Raw genomic sequence first — 24,121 nt, forward strand, 5'->3', positions numbered from 1 at the left:
GACTTTTTTTTGAAGAAATTTGTTATTCATAAGTTTGGTCTTTGTTAAATTTCTTTCAGTCATTATTTGGGTTGGCAGTATAACCCTTCTCTTTCTGCCAGTTTTGAATTTGACCAATAAGGAATTTCTGTAATTAATTTTCCACCAATAAGGTGTTTCTTCTTCGTCTGGTGTATTAGTTTTTGCCATTATCCAATAAAATTTTGTGGGCGGGTTGTAATCATTCATGAAACGTCTCGAATTTTCCACGAGGGTATATAAACTGCTGATTTTCTGGTCTCTTGGCCACTTCAGTAACATCTCTCCTAGTGTGATTATGTAGCAGGGGGCGGGAAGCGCCTCTTTCTTCGGGCAGCAGTTCATCCATAAGGTAATGGCCGTTTCATAACTTCATTTCTCGCTAGCTCAGCAGTTTAACCCTCGGGGCAGGTTCGAAAACTTATCTCATGTAACCCATCTTTAAAATGTAATAGACTCTTGGTAAAACTTTGGCTCTTTAACTATAAATTGGGATAGAGAGTGCTAACCCTCTCGAGCTCCCCCTCCTATTGTTTTGAGGTGACTTTGTTTTCACAACCGTTTCTTCGATTTTTAAATGTAATAAAGTCTTGTTATACAAGTCACCTTTTTAGTATGGGATTAGCCCTTGTGTATACGGCCTAGCGCCAAATAGGTAAAAGTGTATTAGGAGTGCAAGTTACGCCTCCAGTCAAGTTGGAATTTTGGGCCATGTAATTGACCTCTTTCTTCACTTAATAGGCCTCAGTAGGTTGGGTATCATTACCCCTGTTCTTGTGTGCCCGGAGGGCAGCTTGAAGGTAGAGTTTGGTGTGGCCTTTGAATTGGCTTGAACTTTGAGAGCGGGTTGCTCTTTCTTAAAAGTGTATCTTCTGTGTGCCTCAAGCAGGCTTAGCTGGGTAATTGGGAGCAAGTGCTCCTTGGCATGATTGGGGTTTTCTGCCCCTTTGTTGAACTGTGTACATACAGTAGGTAAAGTTGGGCTCATTGCTCAAGGATTGCGTGTCTGGGCTCGAAGCCCAAATCCATTAACCAATTGCAATTGTACATTCTTAATTTGTTGATATGCTACTGAGTACCTGTTATACTTGTTATTTCTTGATCTTGAAAAGAAAATATAACCTTTGTTAAATTTTAAATTAACTTTAATTTCGTAGTTGAAACCTATTCCCGCCCACACCTTCTTTCACCTCTAACTACCACGGATAACTCCGTAACAGTTATTATTATTATTCTCGTTGAGTTGTTCAGCTATCTTAGGTTAGGAGTTCGTATATTGCATTCACCAGGTCCCTCAGCCAGGGGAAGGGCAGCAAGTTGGCTATCATAACTGCAGAGGTTATGATTGCAGTGAGGTTCAAGTTCGGGAAGATGGTTTTCAGGATTTCCTCTATCCTTTCCTTGAATGTTCTCCCTGCCGTGTCCCCCTCGGGCTGTTGTACCTGGCTTGGTGATTTGTGTGTATGTGGTGAGATGGGTGTGTTTGTTGTGGTGTTGGGGGCGGGCAATGGGGGCGGTGCCGCGGATGCTAGTTTTTTGTCGGCAGGTTGTCTGCGGGGGGTGGAGCTGGCCCGGGGGCGCCCTGGGGCAGCTTGGGGGCAGCGTGCGTGGGCTTAACCTGCCTTGTAGTTATTGGGGGCAGGGCCTTCTTCTTTCAGTAGTTCCTGGAGGTCTTACTTCGGACGGAGGTGGGGGATGCTTGGGCTGAGGGCCCAGGGTTGTGTGTACCCTCCGTCCTTGTGGGTTGCAAGTTAGTTTCGCCTCCACCAAAGGGTCTAATTTGCCTGAGTGGCCTTGTTTACGGCCCTTTGAGCCTGAAGGGCCTGGAGGACCTGAAGGGTCCTTTTTACCTGAGGGGCCTGTTTTCTGCTTGCGTGAAGCGTCTGTGCCTGACGGGCCTGCTTGGGCTTTAGAGTCGCCACGCTTGTCACCCTTTGGCCCTTTGCCTTGGTAAGCGGCTTCGTAGTCCCTGCGGCTGGGACATTCTCTATAATTAGCCGCGTGTTTCCCCCCCGCAGTTTGCGCACTGAGAGTACGCGCGGTCGCTGCCGTGGGGGCAGTCGCGAGACAGGTGGGAGGCTGCGCATCTGCGGCATCTGGGATCTAGCCGGCAGGCCGCTCCTGAGTGCCCATGCCTCTGACACACTCCACATTGGGGGCCAGTGGCTGGGGGGCGGTACGGCTCGACTGTCACCAGCATATTCGCCAGCATCCGCATTCTCCTCAGACTGTCTGCTCCTGGGGTGTCCGCCACGGCAACTAGAAAGAGACAGCCTTTGGCTGGTCTGTTTCCTGTTCGCATCCGGTGCACTGTAAGAGCGTTGATACCCTGGGCTTGCATGGCTAGCCTGATATCTCCCGGCTCGTATATGTTGTTGGGCGTTCTCGCTACGAATCGTTTTACTGTAGCGTTGGGCAATATCTTTACAAATGTGATATTAAGCCGTCTCAGCACCTGTATAGCGATTTCATAGCTTTTGAAGCTAGACATGTGTAGCCGGACTGCTTCGTGCGCATTAAATCTCGGCTTAGAGAAATAGTAGTTTCTCTGCTCATGTGTCAGCTCTTTGAGAAGCTCCATTTCAATCTGTTTGATGTTGTTTGTGTAGACCGTAAGGGGTGGGGGTTTAGACCCCTTACGGGTGGCTGGTTGAGGTGATTTCTGATATGTCTGCCGTGGAGCTATCGGCCTGGGTTCTGGGGTTTCGACCCCCGCCTTTCTGAGCCTTGCGGCTCCGGGGCTGGGGTTCTTTCCCTTTCCCCTTCCCCCTCTTCCTCCCTTTGACCTCCCTAAAACCGTTACCCTGATTTCCAGGCTGGGTGGCTGGGACCGCGGGTTCGGTCACCCCTTGTTCGCGCTGCTCCTCTCCGTCTGAACTTTCAGAGTCGGCCTCCTGGGATGAACTTGATAGGTCCATCACCAGTTTAGCCTCGTCCGAGTCGGAGTCTGAGTTGCTGGCTTGCTTGGGGGAGGGTTGGACTTTTGTTGGCACCTTTCGCCGAGTCCGGTTCTTTTCCCCAACATTCCTTCCCTGGACGGCCGCCTCTTTGCTCGGGTCTGCAGGACTGGGTCCCTCTTTCCCGGCGTCTGGCAGTACGACCACTAGGTTAGGTAGGAGGTGGTGGATTGCATTGGGGGAGAGGTGCACTCCGTGTTGTGTTTAGCCCCTTGGGCCACCGGGCCGGTCGGCGCGCCGCCCCCAGGTTTCGCCAGGTCGGTTACTGGCTCTGCTATATAGCATTCCGCGCGGGCCGGCACTGGTTGGACTGGTAGGTGCGAGCTTAGGCTCCGGTTAGCTGTCAAGGGGGTGTTAGTGTCAGTGCTATGTATGCCTGTCATGTGTAGGATGTAGTGTTTCGTGAGTGAAACACTGTCTGTCACGTTAATTCCCTGCTCTAAGGGGTCAGTGTCTTGAGCGAGGGTCGTCTACCGCGCGTGACAGGGCTACCTGTGCCAGCCTTAAGAAAGTCTGGCTTAGCATTCCTGCCAGCGGCCGTTGCTGTGGGGCTGCCCTCAAACTGTAGCCACGGATATGTGGTGTTGAAGTTGAGGCGCTGTGAGTACAGCGTCGCCACAGTCGAGTAGAGACATGAGGGGGTCTCTTTCTCCGCCGTAGGTTTGGAGCCAGCCGGTTGGTCAGAGCGCTGTGACAACAGCGCCTCTTCCCTCTCGGTCTCCTCTGGGCATTCTGGTTGCTCGGCGATTGTGTCTGTAAGGGTCCCAGGCTCGTCGACAAATTGCCCTTTCCGATGCGATTTATTGCTCTTTTGGGAATTACGGGCCTGGTTCCGTGTGTGTTGGTGTGGGGACATTCTAATACGAGCTAGTGGGCGCGGGATTATCCGTTGTTAAGCGGGTCCCTGGTCCACAGATTCCCTATCTTGCCCTAGGTACCGAGAAGCGGTAACCGGTTGGGGCAGGTAGTGTAGTCTCTCGAAGTCTGGAAGCTCTCGGTGAGAGGAGAGGGACAGCGGAGCGGTAGGCATGTATGCCCTCTCGCTAGCGCAGTCGAACTCGTCCTGACGACCGAGTACGTGGGGTAAGCCTTTATACCACTGGCGAAAGTTCAGGAAAGAAGTACATAAAACATCGAGAAACATCGGAGAGTGACGCAGCGGGTGACGTAATCCAGTGGAGACTCAGTGTGTAGTGAGCAATTCAGCAGGACGGACGCACGGCAAGGCAGCAGTGAAGGTCCAAGGCCGGTGAGATGAGTAAAGTAGTGGCGAGTATATGAAGATAAGTGGAGTTCCAGATGACGGCAGCCGAAAATAGGTGAGTGATCGCTATATTATTGATTGAAATTGTCAAGCATTTTTCTTGCTAAGCAATGTCCTGCATTTGGAAATTTTCAGTTGGTAACCCTAGTCTCATGCCTGCAGTTGTGTGAAGAGTTGGTTATCTGAGGGTTGTTTGCAGGAAAGCCTTGATTTTCTTAGCTGTAGACTCACCTTACAAATACAGGTTTAATAACAAAAATAACTCTCATCAGTCACACAGCTGTACACTTTATGATAACACTACAAGCTTCTGCATGAATATTCAATGTCATCTTTCAGTGATTTAACTACTTAAGGTTCTTAGTAACCATTCTATAACTTCAAATTGAGTTGCCTTAAACCATATTTTTAGCTATAGACATTCTTATCATTCATGTTAATATGGACAGATTGTCTATTTTGAAAAGTGTTTTTAAGATATTAATTTGAGACTGCACCAACATTAACCATTATTCTCACTCATATTTTTTAAACATGTTTTATTGTGTAAATTGTGTTTTGTGAACATTCATCAAGTTTCCTCATTTTTATAACACACATGTTTCTCTATGTAACACTTTGACTAGAGTAATCAGGATCCTGATTTTTATTCTTTAGGCATGAGATCACGGCTGATGATGCCCATGCAGTGGGCGAAACATGTCCCATTAAATTAGTATGACAAGATGTAAATCTTAATTTTAAGAACCCTACATGTATTGAATATGTGGATCTCAATAAACTTTTGTTACATTGTTTAATTAATGAAATGTTAACACGGACCAGTCATGAGATATGCAACATGTAATGTCACAGCCAACCAGGCTCACTATAAGTTAAACAAATACCTCGACCTACAGGTAAAGGTCTGTAAAATAAGTCAAGACATAGCATATTTTAAAGAATGTCTAGACTAAAGTTGGTCCCTACATTTTGGGACATGTTCAGAGGAAAGGCTTACCTGCTCCCAATTTAACTAAAACCCAAAATAGAATCACTGAAATCTGGCTTAAGGACGAAATCAAAACATTCTTTGAAAAGAAGTGACAATTAAGTTTACAGTTAAACAAGATATACTTAGCAGTGTCTCAACCCATATCCCCAGTAGAAAGGAGTCCCTTTCAGCTACGTGTAGATTACAAGTTAAATGACACCTTAAGCAGGAAACAAACGACTTTAGATAATAAACTTGCTTATGGTACTTAAAGGAAACTCAGCTGCAGTTACTCAAAAACAACGTTGAAAAAATAAAAAGCATTCCACCTTATAAGAACTCCCCAGCCATGGTCATAATATGACAAACACAAACTTCTCAGATAAAAGAAATTTACCTGTTAAGCAAAGGAATACAGCATAATTGGCCCAGCACACGAAAAGAAAGGGACGTGATCAACACTACTATAGTGGAGGTTGAGTTGAATAATTTGAAACTCCCCTTAGATTTACAAAACGATACCAGGTTAAAAATAAAAACAAAATTACAGACAGTGAATAAGGAGTTAACTAAAACTTCTGATTCCAACCACACAAAATCCAATTCTAGGATTAAAAACCAAAACTAATTACAATAACATCATAGTAAGTTAACCGGACAAAGGAGGGACCACAGTTTTATTAGACAGGAACAAATATATTACAAAAACTGAAAACTTTCTTGCGGATGCGACATTTTCAATAGTCAACAAGGAACCTACAGCCAGAATTTAACGAAATTTAAAAACACTAATAATGAATTCAGCTTTCTTATTCAATGAACAAGAGCAGCAAACACTAATCCACATGAACCCTATTATCCCCTTACCTAAATTACACAAGAAAAACACACCCACGCGCATTGTCATGTTGAAATATGACGTCTGCGGTGTCGTGTAGAAGGGGTATGGCTACGGGTCGCAGGATGTCATTCACGTACGTCAAACTGGTAACAGTGACCTGGACACACTCCAACTTGGATTTGTGGTTGTACCCAATATCACCCCACACCATAAGGCCTTGATTGGGCGCTGTATGTCTTGTGCGAATGTAGTCAGTGTGATGCCGCCCTCCTGTTTGCAGCGAGCCAAAATGCGGCCATCATTTTCAAACAGAACCTGGATTCGTCCGAAAACACTATCTGCTGCCATCCCTGTCCCCAGTGACGTCGTTCCTTACACCATTGCAGTCTAGCATGTTACCGAGCTCGATAGCTGCAGTCGCGTAAGAGTGGCCGGTATCCAGTATTCGGGAGATAGTAGGTTCGAACCCCACTGTCGGCAGCCCTGAAGATGGTTTTCCGTGGTTTCCCATTTTCATACCAGGCAAATGATGGGGCTGTACCTTAATTAAGGCCACGGCCGCTTCCTGCCCACTCCTAGCCCTTTCCTGTCCCATCGTCGCCATAAGACATATCTGTTTTGGTGCGACGTAAAGCCAATAGCAAAAAAAAAGTCCAGCATGTTCACGCACATTAGTCAAGGGTAGGCGGAGAAGTGGACAACGCGGCGGCTACCAGATCGTAATAAACAGTGATGGACTGTCACTCCTGATATTATACGATATGTTGCACTGTTCCACTGTTGCGCCAGAGCCGAGGAGGACGCAGATATATGCTGTAATGCCATTCTAATGAGGTGGCGATGTCCTCGGGGTGTGGTGGCGGCGTGGGGTGGTCTGGGTGGTGTGACCAGACCCATCTCGTCGTGTTCTATGGCCTTCTTTGAACGTCCTTTACACACCCGTTGCACTGCCGACACACTTCCTCGCACACAATCAGCAATTTCTCGGATAGATCCATCACATTCAAGCCAATAATACACCCTCTTTGAAACTCACTCATTTGACAGTACTTTTCTTGCATACGTCTGCGAGGCATCCTGCACGTCTTCTCAAGTCACACTGATCCATTACCTTCGATCTATAGCAATACAATAGCCGCGGGAACAATTTAACTGTCGGTGGTGGTGCGCAGAGATACCTTCAACCCGAGGGTCCACATGGTTCAAATGCTAACCAGTTCTTCAGCACATACAAATGCACATATCCTGTGAATGTGAACTTCCTATCTCTAGTCTTTCAAGGTGTTCTAAATTTTATGGACATGAGTGTATTTCAATCATTCACAAAATTTACCAACACCAATAAATAGATCAGATGCTGCTTTCTTGTTACTTTAAGGGGCCTAACATCGAAGGTCATCGGCCCCAGATCAGAAGCGATAAGGCTCTGTAGGAACACAATGTAATATAAAATATTATATTGAGAAGGAAGTCTTCCTGCAGGGAAATTAATATTTAAAAAGGACACTTACATTTTTATGATGGAATTTGATTCAGTCCTGGCTGGCAGTGTTTGTCCCTTTAGCACCCTTTAGTGTGTGTTGGAATCTGCCATTTTAGTAGCACATTCCGGAAGGCATATCCTTGCAAGGTAAACCATGATGAAAGTAGAGATTTATCTTGCAAGTAGCATGATGATTCGCCTTGTTCCTTGTCTTGCAGGCTTCTTGTAACAGTAGGCTTCCTCACATACATACACATGCACACACGTCTCACACATACCGAAACTAAAACGGCACATTAATATGTGCTCCAACCATGCCTATTTAAATGTCAGTCGACACTTAACTTGCTGGTGGTTCAGATGATTTAAGCATGCCACACATGTTCTGGAATTAATATTCTAGTGGTTATGTGTTACAGAAGGCGAAATAAAGTGTTTCCTTTGTAAGACGTCACGGCTAATAAACATTGCTTGGCGTACAATATCTTATAAAATTGTTGTGGGGACACAATTAATTGAAGTGAGATATATATAACGGTACAACCTTTTAAATACAAGTTGAATTAGAAATGTAATGTTAAAATCCTAGTTGATTACAAGCGGTACCGGTGTCGACCATTTTTACCTGGTCATTATCAGCCGATCACTTAAAATATAAAAAGCAATGCACAGGAAAACAATAGTTTATGTATAAATCTTTCACCAGTTGCAGATCATGAAGCACTATAACACATTAGGAATTAGCACTGTGTGTTGAAAGTTCCCAAAAAACCGGGAGAATTCGAGGATCAATCACACAAATGAAGCCAGTCGCAAGTTCTTGGAGATCCGCAAAACATATGCATTAACCGGTACTGTGCTTCTGGATGATTGTGAAATTCGGTGACAATATAAATGGTTCAAGGAGCAAGCCTGCAAACGCTGCTAGACGTGAAATCGTACAATACTGCTTAATATACACTGACTGAGCAAATGTCATGGGATAGCGGAGCACTGATGCACAGGTGCGTTGTCTGCGCACCACACGCCCCCTGTGCCAGCGGCAGTTGTATAGGAGACCTTGTGAGCAGTGGCTGTGCATGTGACAGGTGTAACATGGAACGTCGTGAGCTGACACTGTTCGAACGGTGTACAGTGGTGGTCGGTGCCCGACGGATGGAAAGTGCGATTTCGGAAGTGGTGCGGGAATTCGGCTTCACACGATCAACCGTGTCCAGGGTGTATCGTGTGAATGGTTTAATGCGGATGTCACCGTCCACAACAGACGAAAGCCACCCTCGATGGCCGTGACCGGCGACATCTGAGACGGATTGTCAATAGTGACAGACGGGCAACCGTGCAACAAATCACGGCTCAATTCAACACAGGCCATGCTAGACACGTCTCCCAGTGGACAATCCGTAGGAACATGGATCCTATGGGGTCCGGGAACCGGCGCCGCACACGGGTTCCACTGTTAACCTAACATCATCGGGCACAACGACGCGCCTTTGTCACTTGTCATCACGGATGGATACTGGAGCAATGGCGTAACGTGATATGGTCGGACGAATCACGATTTCAACTGCACCATGCCGATGGGAGGCACCGTGTATTGCGCAGACCACATGAAGCGATGGATCCCGCCTGCCTCGGTGGTGTGGTCCAGGGCGCTGGTGTCTCTGTTATGGTCTGGGGTGCATTTTCATGGTATGGAATGGGCCCCCCAGTTGTTCTGGAAGAGACTTTGAATGGTACGCGGTATGTTGAGCTGCTCGGAGACAATCTCCACCCATTTTTGGCCTTCCAGCGCCCAGACGGTTCTGCGGTGTTTCAAGATGATAACGCGCCGCCACATCGCTCCTACGTCGACCGGGAATGGTTCCAGGAACATGCAGCGGAGGTCCAACGACTGCCATGGCCACCCAGGAGCCCCGATATGAACCCTATCGAGCTTATCTGGGATGTCCCAGAATGCAGGCCCGTACCATGGCTCCTGCACCCACGAACAGACCAGCATTGGCGGCCGCTCTGCAAACAATTTGGTGTCAGCTGCGTCCAGAGGACTACCAGAGACTTGTAGACTCACTTCCATGGCTTCTCACTGCAGTTCGCAGGGCCAGAGGAGACCAAAAAACGCTATTAAGTGACTATCCCATGACATTTCCTATGTAATTTTACTTGACGATAGAAATATATAGTAATGTTTATAGAATCTCGTATGTCAGATTCATGAAGTTTGGAGATGCAGAACAGTTGACATAAGAAACAATTGACAAAAGAATAAAGTTATAAAGCTCAATATTAGAACAGTTGAAAAACACATTTACAAAGCGTGTGATTTCTTTGAAGATAAGAGCTCAGATAGTGCTTGAGGTGGCGTAAGGTTTAAATTTAAATGTTGTAATGATCTGAACCGTAAGTGATATTATAATACGCAGTTCAGTGCGGGAAAGTGAAAGGGAGGAAAACAAAGATGTTAATAGAAGATAAATAAGTGTGGATCAGAATATAAATAGTAACTAAAGCAGGTATATATAGAGAGAGGTTGAATTAGATAGGAGGTAAAGCGGGAAGTGGAATGAAGAAAGAAGAAAGGAAAGGATGTGATACAGAAATAAGGCTGGTCACGTGGACAGGTTATTGGAGGTAGAAAACGTGGCTAGGAACTGTGTAAGGCATGGAAAATCGAATTCGAGTTTAGAGATTTAGCATTTTTGAAAATGAGAGTGAGGAAGTCTAATAGAATATTGTGTTATTCAGAAATGTGTTTAAATTGAAATTCGTGTTGAAGTATTAGTCAAGGTGAATGAAACAATTTTTCAGGTGTGTTTAGAAGGGGGCCTTTGTCGATAATTTTACGTATTTCCATATTCTGTTCAATTTTGATGAAATTATGTTCAGTCTTACATGTGTTGTCCTATTGCAGATAATCTGTTATATTTTATGGTGTTGTCATGTTCGAAGTATCTGGTAATAAGGTTTCTTCCAGTCTGATCAATGTACGAAGAGCTACAGTTGTTACATTAGAATCTGTATACTCCAGAATTAGAAAAAGCATCAGATTTATTTAATGAGTTAGAGTTATGTAATAAATGCTGGGGCTGTACCTTAATTAAGGCTACGGCCGCTTCCTTCCAACTCCTAGGTCTTTCCTATCCCATCGTCGCCATAAGACCTATCTGTGTCGGTGCGACGTAAAACCCCTAGCAAAAAAAGAGTTGTGTAATATATCAAGATTTCTTCTATTGGTTCTTAAAGATTTTCATGTTGCACTTTTTAAGAACGTTGGCGACTTTATAAGCGTCTTGAGTGAAAGTGAATGCAGTGGCCACAGCATTTTCCAATCTTTGTTCAATTAGTAAAATTTGTGTGTAGAAGTCCTATATGAGGTGTGAAAGTCTCATTTTCAGTATAAATTGTTATGTATAAATTCAAAGTGATGCTATCTGTAGACTTGTACAGTGCCTACGCAGTATCATTCGACATTATTAACAGTTAACTTTTCTGAGATGCCCAGCTGTCTTTCAGCCGTTAATTTTAATATGAATATTGGTTTTACAGTAAAATAATAATTAAATTTACTATTTGTTAATGAGCCAAATTGCATTGAAATGTGTTTGTTCCAAACCAGTCTCTTCTCTTTGGAGATAAATTGAAACATGAGCGTTTCTCTCCGCCCAGATACCTTTGATCCTGGATTCCTGTTTACTAATTTACTAGTTTACCAGTTTTTTCTTACACTTCTCTGAGTATTAGCTTCAAAATATTCCATGGGATAATTCTGGTCGTCGGTTTATTTTCAAACAAGTGTATACCTTGTTTCTTAATATGGATAGATCTGTGTTGATACAGAACAGGTAGAGTTCGTAGAACTACTGTGATAAAACCTATTTCTTGATTGTTGTTTCATTTTCTCTGTCCCTCAGTGAGAGAATTTGTTTGTTTTATCGTGTGGTACTGAATGTTCGCATTGTCAACAATAGTTGAAGTGAGTTGTTTTTGAGTCTTTTACTCTAATTGAAGAATCATGTCTTAGGCAGTTTTTCTGAGTAGGGTTCTTTTCTGGAGTTACTTGGGAATTTTTTCGTACGTGTGATGCATTATGTCTGTCTGATACACTCCACAACCTCTGTCTACCCTTATCTTTCCTGAAACATGGCAGCAGCTCGTCAGTTTGAATTGCGCACCAGGAAGGAACAATTTAACCCAATTGTCTCAAAAAGAATAATGTTCCCTGTCAGTCTGATTGAACCATTGTTCTTAACATACATGAAGAGCACCCTGACTTTTTGTCGGTATAGTTCTGATAAACACTGCACACCACTGAACTCGAAGGAATTAAAAGGAACAGTTTTCCAGCTGACCAAAATTGACACAAGTATTGAGCACTCTGTGTGCATCAGAGGCGAGGATGACCAGTGATTACAGGAGAGACAAGAAATCCTCCAACATTGGCTCTACAATATTTGTAGAGATTTCCTGCATTGAATTCCGTCATACCGGGCGAGTTGGCCGTGCAGTTTGGAGCACGCAGCTGTGAGCTCGCATCCGGAAGATAGCGAGTTCGAACCACACTGTCGGCAGCCCTGAAGATGGTTTTCCTTGGTTTCTCGTTTTCACACCAGGCAATTAAGGCCATGGCCACCTCGTTCCAGATCCTAGGCCTTTCCTATCCCATCGTCGCCATAAAACCTATCTGTATCGGTGCGACGTAAAGCCACTAGCAAAAAATTCCATCACCCTATTCCAGATGGTGAGTCCCATCTTATGCATCCCATCAAAGGAAGTCGACAGTGCCATTAGGAGTATGAAGAGCCAAAAAGGACCAGGACCATATGACCTTCCAGCAAACTTCTGGAAGTTGTAGCAGTTTAAAGAACACATTATCAACTGGCTGACAAGGCTGTTCAGTGCCAGAGTTGACTCTGGCTCTGTTCCCAGTCGTTCGGCTACAAACATCCTTGTGCCTATTTTAAGCAAAATGATAATCCAGCAGATGTGCAAATTACCGTCAAATTTGCCGCCAATTGTGCATGAGGAGACCTTTGGGAGTATCCATTATTGACTGGGTGAAATCGTCGGCATTATAGCTAAACAGTACATCTTCATTAAGGGTGCTGGAATAACTCATCCAATTTTCACTGCCAGAATGCTAATTGAAAAGCACTGAGAGCATCATCAGGCGATGTACATTGCCTTCCTTGATCTCTGAATGACTTTTGACCGTGTTCCAAAGCATGTGATCTGGTCTCCTCTCGTCACCATGGTGTACCAGAAATGCTTATAATTTGGATCAAGATGCTATACACGAACACCAGGGGTTGTGTATGTTGCTCTATCAACGTCTCGGAGAGCTTCTCACTGAAAGTTGGTGTGTACACCAATGTACCACTCTGTCCCCATTGCCCTTTGTCCTCAGCATGGACACCACCACATTGGACCTGCAAGGGAGTGTTTCTAAGATTCCCTTATATAAGATGATGTTGCACTTGCTGATAGACCCAGAATGGGACTGCAGCATCAAGGCGAAGATCGGTATACCTGTTTCTTACAATACAACCTCTGAATGAACAAAAAGGAGAGTGAATACCTGGAGTCATCCGAACCATCTAATGGCTCCATCCAAGTTGATTGAGGTATCTGTTCTTACCTACAGACTGATATTGTGGTAGTTGTTGAAGTGCGAATTATGATAAAGGCAGCATGGTTGAGTTGAAGGGAAGACACACTCTGTGACTGAATGATGTCACTACATCTGAAGTCCAGAATATACTGCATGGTACTACATCTTGTTGCTGTGTACGGTGTTGAATATTGACTGAGGAGGGTATGGAGTAGCAATTATACAACATGGGAATGTGTATACTCCGTTAGTCCGTGGGGATTGCAGTCTTGCATCACGTGAAAAAGACACCGTTCACCAGCAAGTGGGCATCGCACCCGTCACTCGTGAGGTATAGGATATGTTACCATTTTTATGGTCATGTCCTCTTGCAGTACCTGATGCAGTTGACAGTTTCTTCCAATCTTTTGGAATTACTTTACAATGTCCACATGGATCTACAATATAAAACAGACATTGAAAATAAGATACAAAAATTTAAATCTAGAAATTCTGCTGGGATTTGTAAAATTTCTGGGTGTATTCGAAAGTTAGTTCGTTTAGATATAGTACCAAATCTGTAGTGCTTAATTGATTAGTGTGTGTATGAAGCAGCTATACTGGATGAATGAAGAATTAGTGAGGTTGCATCCTGTGTATAAAGAAAATGTGATGAACTTATAAGCCAGTAATTACACACTAGTCATCTTGACTGGTGTTGCATGCAAGCTCTTGGAATGCATTCTGTCTGATTGTACACGTTTACGAAATTAACAACTGGTTCGATAGAAAGTAGTTTAGGTTTAGGAAACATCATTCCACCGAAGCTCATCCTGTATATTCCAGCAAGATATAGCAGATATATTAGATTCAGGAGGTCAAATATATCGGGCTAGATAAAATAGTGACTAAATGGGTGGCTATAAGGACGTGGTTAAATTATTAAAGTAAACATTAAGTAATCGAGAATTGAACACATAAGATGTTACCAATATTTAAGTCTATGACTTTAGTACTTGGTATGCATCCCCTTAGCTTTAATGTGTCACTTGATTTGACAGGGGATACCCTGAATCAGTATTTTACACTGACACTTGAAACAAGATCTTGAAGACGATTTTTGTTGTTATATTTATTTTTCATTGCTGTTGCCCTAAGTTTTCCTGTGGCGTTCATATCTGGACTGTTTCTGGGCCAATCAAGCACTTTTACATTGTTTTGCTTTAAAATTCCATTACTTTTGTTTCACTTAGGCCAAACCACTCTTGCACCTAAGGTGGCAGACGGGTTCTTTATACTATACTGTTCACATCTCATAATTCCTTTGACAATATATAATCGTCCAAGAAAACACACTCCAGGCTATAACTGAAGGTGGATGCTTCAGTCTCTGCTTCACACAATCTATATACTGACATTTCTTCACATATATTGACTTGCCTTTTCCTTGACAGTAAATATTGATTAGTCACTAAAGCAAACCTGAATTAAATAAAACAAATAAACCTGGCATTAAATGCAGTAATCTACACAGTTCCAAAGAGAAATTTCACACATTTAATGTACTGTATGGTTACATCAGGTAGGTTAGTTTAAAATGGAATAATGAATGATTATTTAGGATTTGCAGTTGTTGTCATGGACTTGTCTATTCCAGTCATCAGCTGACCAATTCTGGAAATTCTTGCCCCACTGGAACCTCTTTGGAGCCATAGCAGGGGTAATCTTTGCTCTTCTTCAAGGTCGTCTTGCTTTCACTCCAGCATTAAACAGCTCTCATCTCACAGTCCTGGCTGATGCAAATGACCCATACTCTTCCAATTTCTGAAGTAAATCCGAACAAGTAGCCTTGCAATTGTTTACTGACGAATTAATCAGTTTTCGCTTACTCATTGGGGTTAGTTTCTTCTTTTGCCCACGGTTTGTAACACATTGTTGATATTTTGTCTTCCTCTTGTTTCACATTTTTAAATTGTACTAACAGATTGCTGTGATATTTGTTATCTAAAAGCTATCTCTTGCTGTGAATAATATTTCTCAAAATGTAGCTCCCTGACATTGCCTATCTTTCTTGGCGATAGTTCTTTTCGTCTCCCAATAACCTCAAAATTTGACAGTTCTCTAGAAACACTCTTAAAAAAATCAACTCAACTGGTGAATAGTATCAATAATGCACGCAACTTACAGAATGCACAGTCTTAACAGTAGATTGGATTATTTACTTCCATACAACAACAATATGCAGATATAGACGATAAACAACAGAACAATTTCACTAACAAAATGACACAGAACCATCTGAATAATGAAATTACATTGTGATTCTCACAGTAGCAACTACATTAAAAAATATATTATTGAGGACAGGGATATCCCAAGCAGTAACTTCACCACCAAATATGTTCAAGGATATGTTTATAAAGGTTGATAATTTACATAAATGTAGAAATATATCTTTTACCAAATTAATAGGCTACATGTGGTGTATTTCTAGAAAGTAGAAATTAAAGCATTAGAGGAGGTAAAGCTTTATTTGATCCTGAAACAGTTATGGGATTGGGTCGAAAAGCGCAGTATTATGAGAACTTTATTACCTGATAGCAGAAGAATCTCAGGTTAAGACGCGGCAGGTCATTATGTATGTTAGGTTCCAAAAAGGGTAAAAAATACAATAAATAAATGAAATGTAAATTTTATCTAATAGCAGTTCTATAGTATTATTTGAGTTAAGTCCACATGTATACGAGTTGATTATGTTTGTTTTGTTTTGACTGGGAAAACTTGGATAAAAGAGACAAGCTGTTTTATTAAGCAGTATATTCTGAGATGTCATTGGGAAGATGGCTTGGAATGACATTAGTTGATGAATAAATTTCAGTCATGTTCTTTAAATGTGGGAAAGGTCACAACATGAAAATAAGTTAGAATTCAAAGGGAAAAATTTGGCAAATGTTTACTTACAGGATGATGATTTAGTGATTGAGGTAATTTACCAAGGGAGTTGTTTCATACATGTTCACAATTTTTTTCTACATAAAAAATGGATAGCCCTAAATGATGATTGATTGATTGATTTATTTATTTATTTATTTATTTATTTATTTATTTATTTATTTATTTATTTATTTTTGTTTTTAGATCTTAATGTGATGTACAGAAAGGGCTGATGGATATTTCTATGGTTATGATTTAAGCTTTGTCTACTTGTTGCGGAAGTGGTAGGAATAATGTGGATTATTTGATATTACAGTGAAGTGTTTTTGGAGGGAAAGTATATTGGAACATGAAAATGAGGAATGAGGTGACAAGTCATGTATAGAAAGATGGGAGTGAAGAAAGAGGTGACAAATCAAGTCATGTATAGAAAGATGGGAACAGGGAAATATGAATATACGAGGATAAGGAAATTAGCTAGTCATTGCGGAAATAGGGATCAACAGAAAGAGAAAGAGAAGGAAGAAATGGTATTGGGTAATGATTTGGCGATAGTATTTATTATGATTATCATCATTTATTTTCCTTAAATCGTACATATAAACATACACGGAAGTGCCTTCATATGTACATATACTCTGTTGAATATTCACAAATATGTAGGCAATTTTAAATTTTCATATTTACAAACATTCGTCCTTTTCTTGCCTACTGCTATCCTACAGTGTGTTCCTTTCCATGTTCTTACCTCCCTTATCAATTTTCTGAAAAGCAGGGGCAGAAGGGTCTCAGGTTAAGATTTAACAGGTCATTATGTATGTTAGGTTCCAAAAAGGGTTAAAAAGTACAATAAATAAATGAAACGTAAATTTTTATCTAATAGCAGTTTTATAGTATTATTTCAATTTATTCCACATGTTTATGAGTTAATTGTTTGTAAATACAGAAGGTACTATGAGCAGAATTTTGTAAATAATGCAATTTTTTAAGGATGAGCTGTGTGTCTTGTAGAAAAAATTAGTGTAAATTGTACAATACTGCATTTTAGGAAACTGTCTTCTTCTCTGTTCATTTAAGTTTTAGCGCTTGATAAAAATGTTTATTTTTTGTGTGTACCATTTGCCACCAAGGTAGGCAGCTCTTTTGTATATAAAATGATTTTGATTTGATTATTCCTTTCCATTCTTATATTTCTAAAATGGGAGATAAGTTATTTGTACTCGTCTTGTGCCACTATGAAATTTATTTCCTCAGATGTTTCTTGTTTAGGCATATATATTTTTTATTACCTTACTTCTTTATTCTACTTTTGTTCTTTTTTACTTATAGCCATCCGAAGATATTAAGGAGGAAATATTCATAGGAGATCATGCTGATGATCAGCTGTTGCCACACATCAAAGAAGAAACAAAGTACGTACACTGCAAATCCTATACAGTACGGAATAGGTTCTACATATTCACGGTTGTGTTCAATAGTAGTTGGTTTATCTCCAAAATTGGCCATTTTCATCAGTTTAATCCTTTCTTTACAAAGTTACATTTAAACACTAATATCTAAAATTTCTATTGGTTGAAATTATCTACAATTTTCAGCATCTCTAAGATCATGTTTATGTTCCATCAAGTAGTTTTATTGAATCTCTGTAAAAGTTAGATATTTTTGATGTGTATTTTTTTACAATACCTTTAAGCAACCAAAAAAAAATGTTCTTTCACTGTCACCGCATCATTTGTCCATCACATTCTTATCATCTGAAATATCATTTACAGTTATTACCTCCAGATATTCTCAGTAATTTTGTACGTTCGTACCAACAGTGAAACGCGGCAAAAGCCATGTTTGTACATTATGAACTAAATCTACAAATTCAAAATTGTTAGGTTTTATGTACTTTGTAAACAACGTAATATATCAAACTAACATAAATACGTTCATTAACAAGGTAATGATGGCTGAGTTTGATAGTGCAATAACTCAAAAAATTATTTTTAAGTTATTTATTAGGTTACATTCTTTATATTTACGATTTTTCTGCTCTCTTGTGTGTAAAGTCAGATTCCTCCATTTGTTGACACCAAAGCAAATAATGTGTTGTAGAAATGAAACGTTCAGATCAGTAGTGCTACATCTTAGATATCATAGTTATCAAATAAAACTTCCACATTGTTGTAAGTGTAAAGATATATCGTAGTATTGAATTTATATTTGTTCCAGTGTTTTGGTCACACTTAGTGATTGTCGCCAATTCCTACTATTCATTTTAGTGTTCATTGTCAGTCACGTGCTTGTAGTCTGTTGATTGCAAACACATTTACACGATCAGTATAAACTAATAAAATGGACTTTAAATTTGTGCAGTTTGCCGATTGTTGTTCAGGTTTCTTCAAGTAAGTAAATTTATTATCTCGTGAAAGTAGGTAATTAATAATATAATGATATAATATTATTTCAAAATTGTAATTTTTGTCACTGACGTTGCAAAGTAGCACAAGTGTATATGCTGTTTTCAAGCACTGAATGCAGTAGTGTTGTTTGAATTCTAGGTGTGCCATTGGAATACTCACTAATTCATTTTTTGCTCTCACATCATTGTTGGTTACTTGAATGTTCAATTACTGGCAAGAAATATTCATGTCAGTCCTCAGAATTGCCCAGTACCCGCTTACACTCTCCCATTAGTGAGAGTAGAAATATGCACACAACTGAAGATCGCCCAAATGCATCATCTCTTTGAGGTTCAAATTCTGCTGCTTGTTTGTATTTCTTGTGTAACAGGACACATAAGCTATGTTAGAGAAGAGTATTGTGTTATGACCACCAATGAAAATGTTGTTCATGAATACTTTTCACACACAAGTGCATATTTCTATTTTTGGATGGAGTTTAAATTAGTTTTCTTCTTCCTAAACATATTTTGTGCAGAGGCACACTCGAACCAGCAAAGCAACAAGCCTTTTGTGTGTTTTCTTTTTCCTTGGTATATAAGGCAGATGACAGACCATTGTCTACGTAGCTTAGTCCATTTTATATCCTAGATTTGAGATGCTTCGGAAGGATTCAGTCAACCGGATCTTATCTGCTGCTTCCCACTTTGTTTTATATCACACCTCAGACGCTGTTATCCTGACTCTTATTTCAGAAGTCTACAAATATCATTCAGCAACTTAAATGATTTCTTTTAAAATGTCTGAAAGATTTGCCATGTCAATTTGGTACTGAAATATACAAGAACCAGTTTTCAGTTTCATAAAATTTCCCTAATTGCTGGCAGTCAAAAGACACATATTTCTGAGCTTACCAATTAGTGATGAGATTACCTTCCATTAGTGGAGAGATACATCAGCCTGAGCTAAATAATTAGTGATGAGGCTAACTTCTGTTTGTGTAGAGACACATGATTCTGAACTAACCACTTAGTGATGCGGTTTCCTTGCACTGGAAGAGTGTCGAATGTCTCATTGCCCTGAGCTGACCACTTTGTGCTAGTCCTCCATGGTCTTCATACTTATAGACTTGATTGTGATGAAAATAACAAATTGATTATTCTGATCATCAGCTATCTGTGACAGATGTAAGCAGGAATATGAACTGCAAAATTCCATCCAGGCTAGAATACACTGACTGACTCCCCTCTTGCTGGTATTCATAGAAATTCACCAATATTCAAACTCTCAGACCCCATTAACACAGATAATCCTGAAATTTTTATTTTGTTGAGTTATATATTTTTGTTTATTGTGCATTTATAGAAGTCCCTTAAACATGAAAAACACTACTCTATTTTGTGAAATTAGGTTTTTTTTTAGATCTTGGAGGGGAGAGAATTTGAACGTACAGAGTTGAATTATAGGATGTGTAAAATATCCACTGTATCCTATTTTGATAACAGAGTATTCATCAATCTGCTTCTTGTAATTCTGCTTCTTTAGTGTCAGTCCTGCCTTGTGGTAGAGTCAGGTGTTGTGATTCATTGCCTCCAGTTAGTTTGGTCTTGGGCTATATCTGTATGTAGCATCACAGCTTTCAAGTCATTGTACACTTTATCTGTCCTATGATGTCTTGTTCCTCGCTTGTGCTTCTTTTCACCAACTTTCTTTGTATATGCTGACTTTCCCAACATATCGTCCTCTGCACGCAACACATACCCAAACCAGTGTTATTCTCACTTCAGTCAGGCATTATATATATGTAAGTTGACTTCATCAGTAAGTCAGCCATCATCAGGGATTGTGGAGCCAAGATACGTAAATTTCTCTGCTTATGCTATATCTTCACCGTCAATATGCACGGTTCCAACTTATCGACAATGTAGTGTCATGTATTCTCTCTTCTTTTTGAGGCGCAGTATATATTGCACTAGTCGATTATTCCAGTCTTCAGTTTGATGCTGGAGATCGAGCTTATTCTTTTCAGCCAGAAGGGCATCATTTGCAAAGAGAAGTGTCCATGGTATTGGACTGTGCAGGTCTGATGTAATCGAGTGGACTCCTACAGTTATGTGGAGTTCAGTAGACGCTCCTGCGGCAGCTTGAATATAACGCCTTAATTCTTCATATAGCTATTATACTCTCTCAACATGGTGCTCTGGAATGTCATGTTCTTATACTGCTTACTGATTAGGTTATGAGGTACCCGATGGAAGGCTTTCTCAGGGTCCAGAAAGTCGTGACGAATCCTCTTATTCTTTTCAAAGTGTCTCTCAAGTTACAGCCCTGCAGCATGGATTGCTCCTGTTGTGCCATAATTTTACACAAATCCAGCTTGGCTTGTAGTATGTTTGGCTAATTCGCTCATCTTTTGTTGAAGATTTATTTGAAATCCGCCATTGCGTGGCTCAGAAGTATGATCGGGCGGTAATGAGGAGAATCGGCAGGGCTGTCCTTATTTTTGAATGGAAACTCCATCACCAATCTGTTGGTTTTTGAACTTCTTTGGTGATATGGTTGAAAAGATTGCTCTTGCATCCTCCCACTGATAGAAACAAAACTCTGCCGGAGGATAATCAGGACAGATGGCTTCCCTGGTTTCATTTCCTTCAACATTGCGTGGACTTCGGTGATGTCAGTTTCCTACATTCGACCTTCAACAGCAGAGGTGATTGGGATTGGTAGATATGGAAATTAAGTGATTGAAATTTTTCCAAGTGTACTCGCGCTTCCCGCCAGTCGAGTACCAAATCGTCTGTTTCATCATTGATGCCATAGAAACGTTGGACTTTGTCCGTTTTGCGATGCCCCGATTTGACTGGCTGTTAAATGTCTCGCTAGTTTTCGCGTGTGTCAAGTTTGACATATAGACCTGCTTACCGGTTTGCTTTTGTTACAGCAACGACCTCCGTCACTTTACTAGTGGTTGCTTTGTAGGCATTGCAACGAGCAACAAACTCGTCATACAGTTGTATCTTTAACCGTACTGCATAATTAACATCGTCATTCCGAAGCCACTTTTCATAGTTAATCCTTCGTTGTCATCGCCCGACTTAGTTGTTCCAAGAATATAGCGTGCGGCATCTTTCACTTTACTCAGGCTCGCTTGAACTATGGTGATTTGTGGCACTGTAACTTTTGCAACAACGTTGGCCTCCTTCAGGCGCCACCATTTCATCCTATTTAATCCATTTCCTGCGAAGTATTGGGCTCTTGGTGACTTTATCTGCAGCTTACAGATGACAGGTCGATGTTCATCGCAGCGGTTTCGTAAGGAACGTCTGTTGTCTCTAGGACGTCTTTGAGTTTCCTTCATCTCACGAGGATGTAGTCAATGTGAGTTGGATGGGAGCCACTGTAGTACGTGTCTAGATGAATATCACACTTTTTGAACTGTGTCTTCGCAATGATAGTTTCTGCTTAATTAGGAATTTGTTGGCCATCGTTCTTCCGCCCATATCTATGTCCGCCATAGATTGTGGGTTCTTCTTCCATCCATCCGACATGTCCATTTATATCACCAGCAACGATAAGATAGCGGTCTTATTGTGAGGCAGTGCCCAGAAGGCATCTTTGGTTTCCGTGCTCAGGCCAGTTTTGGAGCATTCCACTGAAAAATTATAATTTCCTTCTCTCCCCAATGTAGACGAGTTACATCAAGCGATTGTCACACTTCTGCACGTCACAGACCGAACCGTCAAATGTTGATTCCATAATAATGCCAACACCATTAGTTCATCTTCGGCTTCCATTATACATCACTTATTAAGCGGACCGCATTTTTCATGGCTTTTCTCCACTCCTTCATTTTCCTGCAACTCACAGATGCCTTCTCACCAGTGCTGTGGCTAATTTGCTGCTTCATCCAGACATAGTTCAGTGATGCGATACAGAATGGGGGTACTGGCTTGCTTAGCTGCCACAGCCCGTGCTACAGTAACCCTTGCTAACTTTGCATGCTGACTGGGCGCTGCCAAAGTGTTTCCCTTCCAGAGGAGGCCCTAACCTTGGTACCGATTAAATGAGACATATTTCTGTAATCATGTGATGATATTATTTTACAGCCGGTTTGTCTTGAAACATTTGTGAGCTAGTGACACCAGGTAGTTACGCCGCTCCGTACATGGGGAACAGACGCCTTTTGCAGCCGATCCTCTAGAGAAGAAACACTACGTTCCTTTCTGCATTAACTTCCTGAAAGGAATGTGTCACTCTCCACCAAAATTGCCATTAAGGACTTTGTGCGTGTTTGTTTCTCGAGAGCTATTATATTTCACTCAAGTCTGCCCACATTCTAGTGGGAAAGCCGTATCCATCGCCTGGGATGTGCCTCGTGTTACAGCAATGTAGCTGGTTCGTGGAGAATATTTATAAAAGCAAAATATAATATAATTTTACTGAAAAACTAATTGTGAACCTTATATAATTACTTGTGTCAAAGATCACATGATCACATAAAGAAGATTGGCTACAGAATTTTACACCTTTTGCCACAAAATGTATGGCATACAGTCCAGTGTCATATTCTCTGCCCCTGTTTTCTAGTGGTGTCAACATCAATACCTTGTGTGATGACCAAGAGGTTTAGCCTGTCGTATCTGGAATCATTGTCCCCCTTTCATCATTTGTCCGCTTAATTTCTCCTAAGAGTGCAGTAGTAACATGTGGTCGCGCCTTCCACTATTTTGCTTGTTAGGAAGTCATGAATTCGACTGGTCCATGTGAACTCGGTGCATACAGCGTGAAATGGGAAGTGCTACTTCATGCTACAATGTATTTTGGCCTTCGTGATCGACCTTTCTCTTGTTCCTGATCTCACCTTTAACCAAGAAATTCGAATTCGTCGTTCTTCTTTGCTAGAATATGTAGAACCACTCTGCGGTGGGGAGACAGGCATAGACTTGGAAGCTATCCAATGATGTTATCATTCCACTATAAATATTCACTTTGTCCATGATCTTTTGAAGTAGAAGGAATCTCATTCCTTCTTTTGTGTAGCAGCAATATCCACTATGAGTAAATTCAATGTCCTGTAATCTCAAATTTTGGCTCAAACCAGGATTTTCATTCTCCTTCTAGCTGTAGTGTTAAAGGAACATTTGTAAGAATATTAAAGCTAATGATAGCTTGCATTTGGGTACAAATTCACGGTATAAGAACATTGCAATAAAACACTACTACTAAAGCCATATTCTTTTTCGACTTCATAATGTAGCGAGCTCTATAGCTGCAGTCGCCTTATGTGCGGCCAGTATCCAGTATTCGGGAGATAGTACGTTCGAACCCCACTGTCGGCAGCCCTGAAAATGGTTTTCCATGGTTTCCCATTTTCACACCAGGCATATGCTGGGGCTGTACCTTAATTAAGGACACGGCCTCTTCCTTCCCACTCATGGCCTTTTCATGTCCCACCGTCGCCATAAGACCTATCTGTGTCGGTGCGTCGTAAAGCAATTAGTTTTATAAAGTCTATCGCAGCAATATCTCGAGGAGAAAAGAAAGCGTCAGTGTTAGGGAAAGAGCCGTCATCTGCTTGTTATATTCCAGCCTTTCCAGGATTTCATCAGGATTATGGGTTTCCATGTTGCATACGGCCTCTGTTTAAGACTTCAGTTGAGACATAGACGGACGTAATGCA

At 41.3% G+C, this 24,121-nt stretch overlaps 1 protein-coding gene across 1 annotated transcript in view; it reads left to right on the forward strand.

Moving 5' to 3' along the window:
* Positions 1-24,121, forward strand: part of LOC137502356 (zinc finger protein 41-like) — a 49,466-nt gene that overhangs the window by 21,079 nt on the left and 4,266 nt on the right. The window contains exon 4 of the mRNA XM_068229367.1: positions 17,384-17,466. Within this exon, the coding sequence (XP_068085468.1) occupies positions 17,384-17,466 (83 nt within the window). The remainder of the gene's footprint in view (positions 1-17,383; positions 17,467-24,121) is intronic.

The sequence above is a fragment of the Anabrus simplex genome, chromosome 10 (assembly GCF_040414725.1).
Source record: "Anabrus simplex isolate iqAnaSimp1 chromosome 10, ASM4041472v1, whole genome shotgun sequence".
Classification (NCBI taxonomy): Eukaryota; Metazoa; Arthropoda; class Insecta; order Orthoptera; family Tettigoniidae; genus Anabrus; species Anabrus simplex.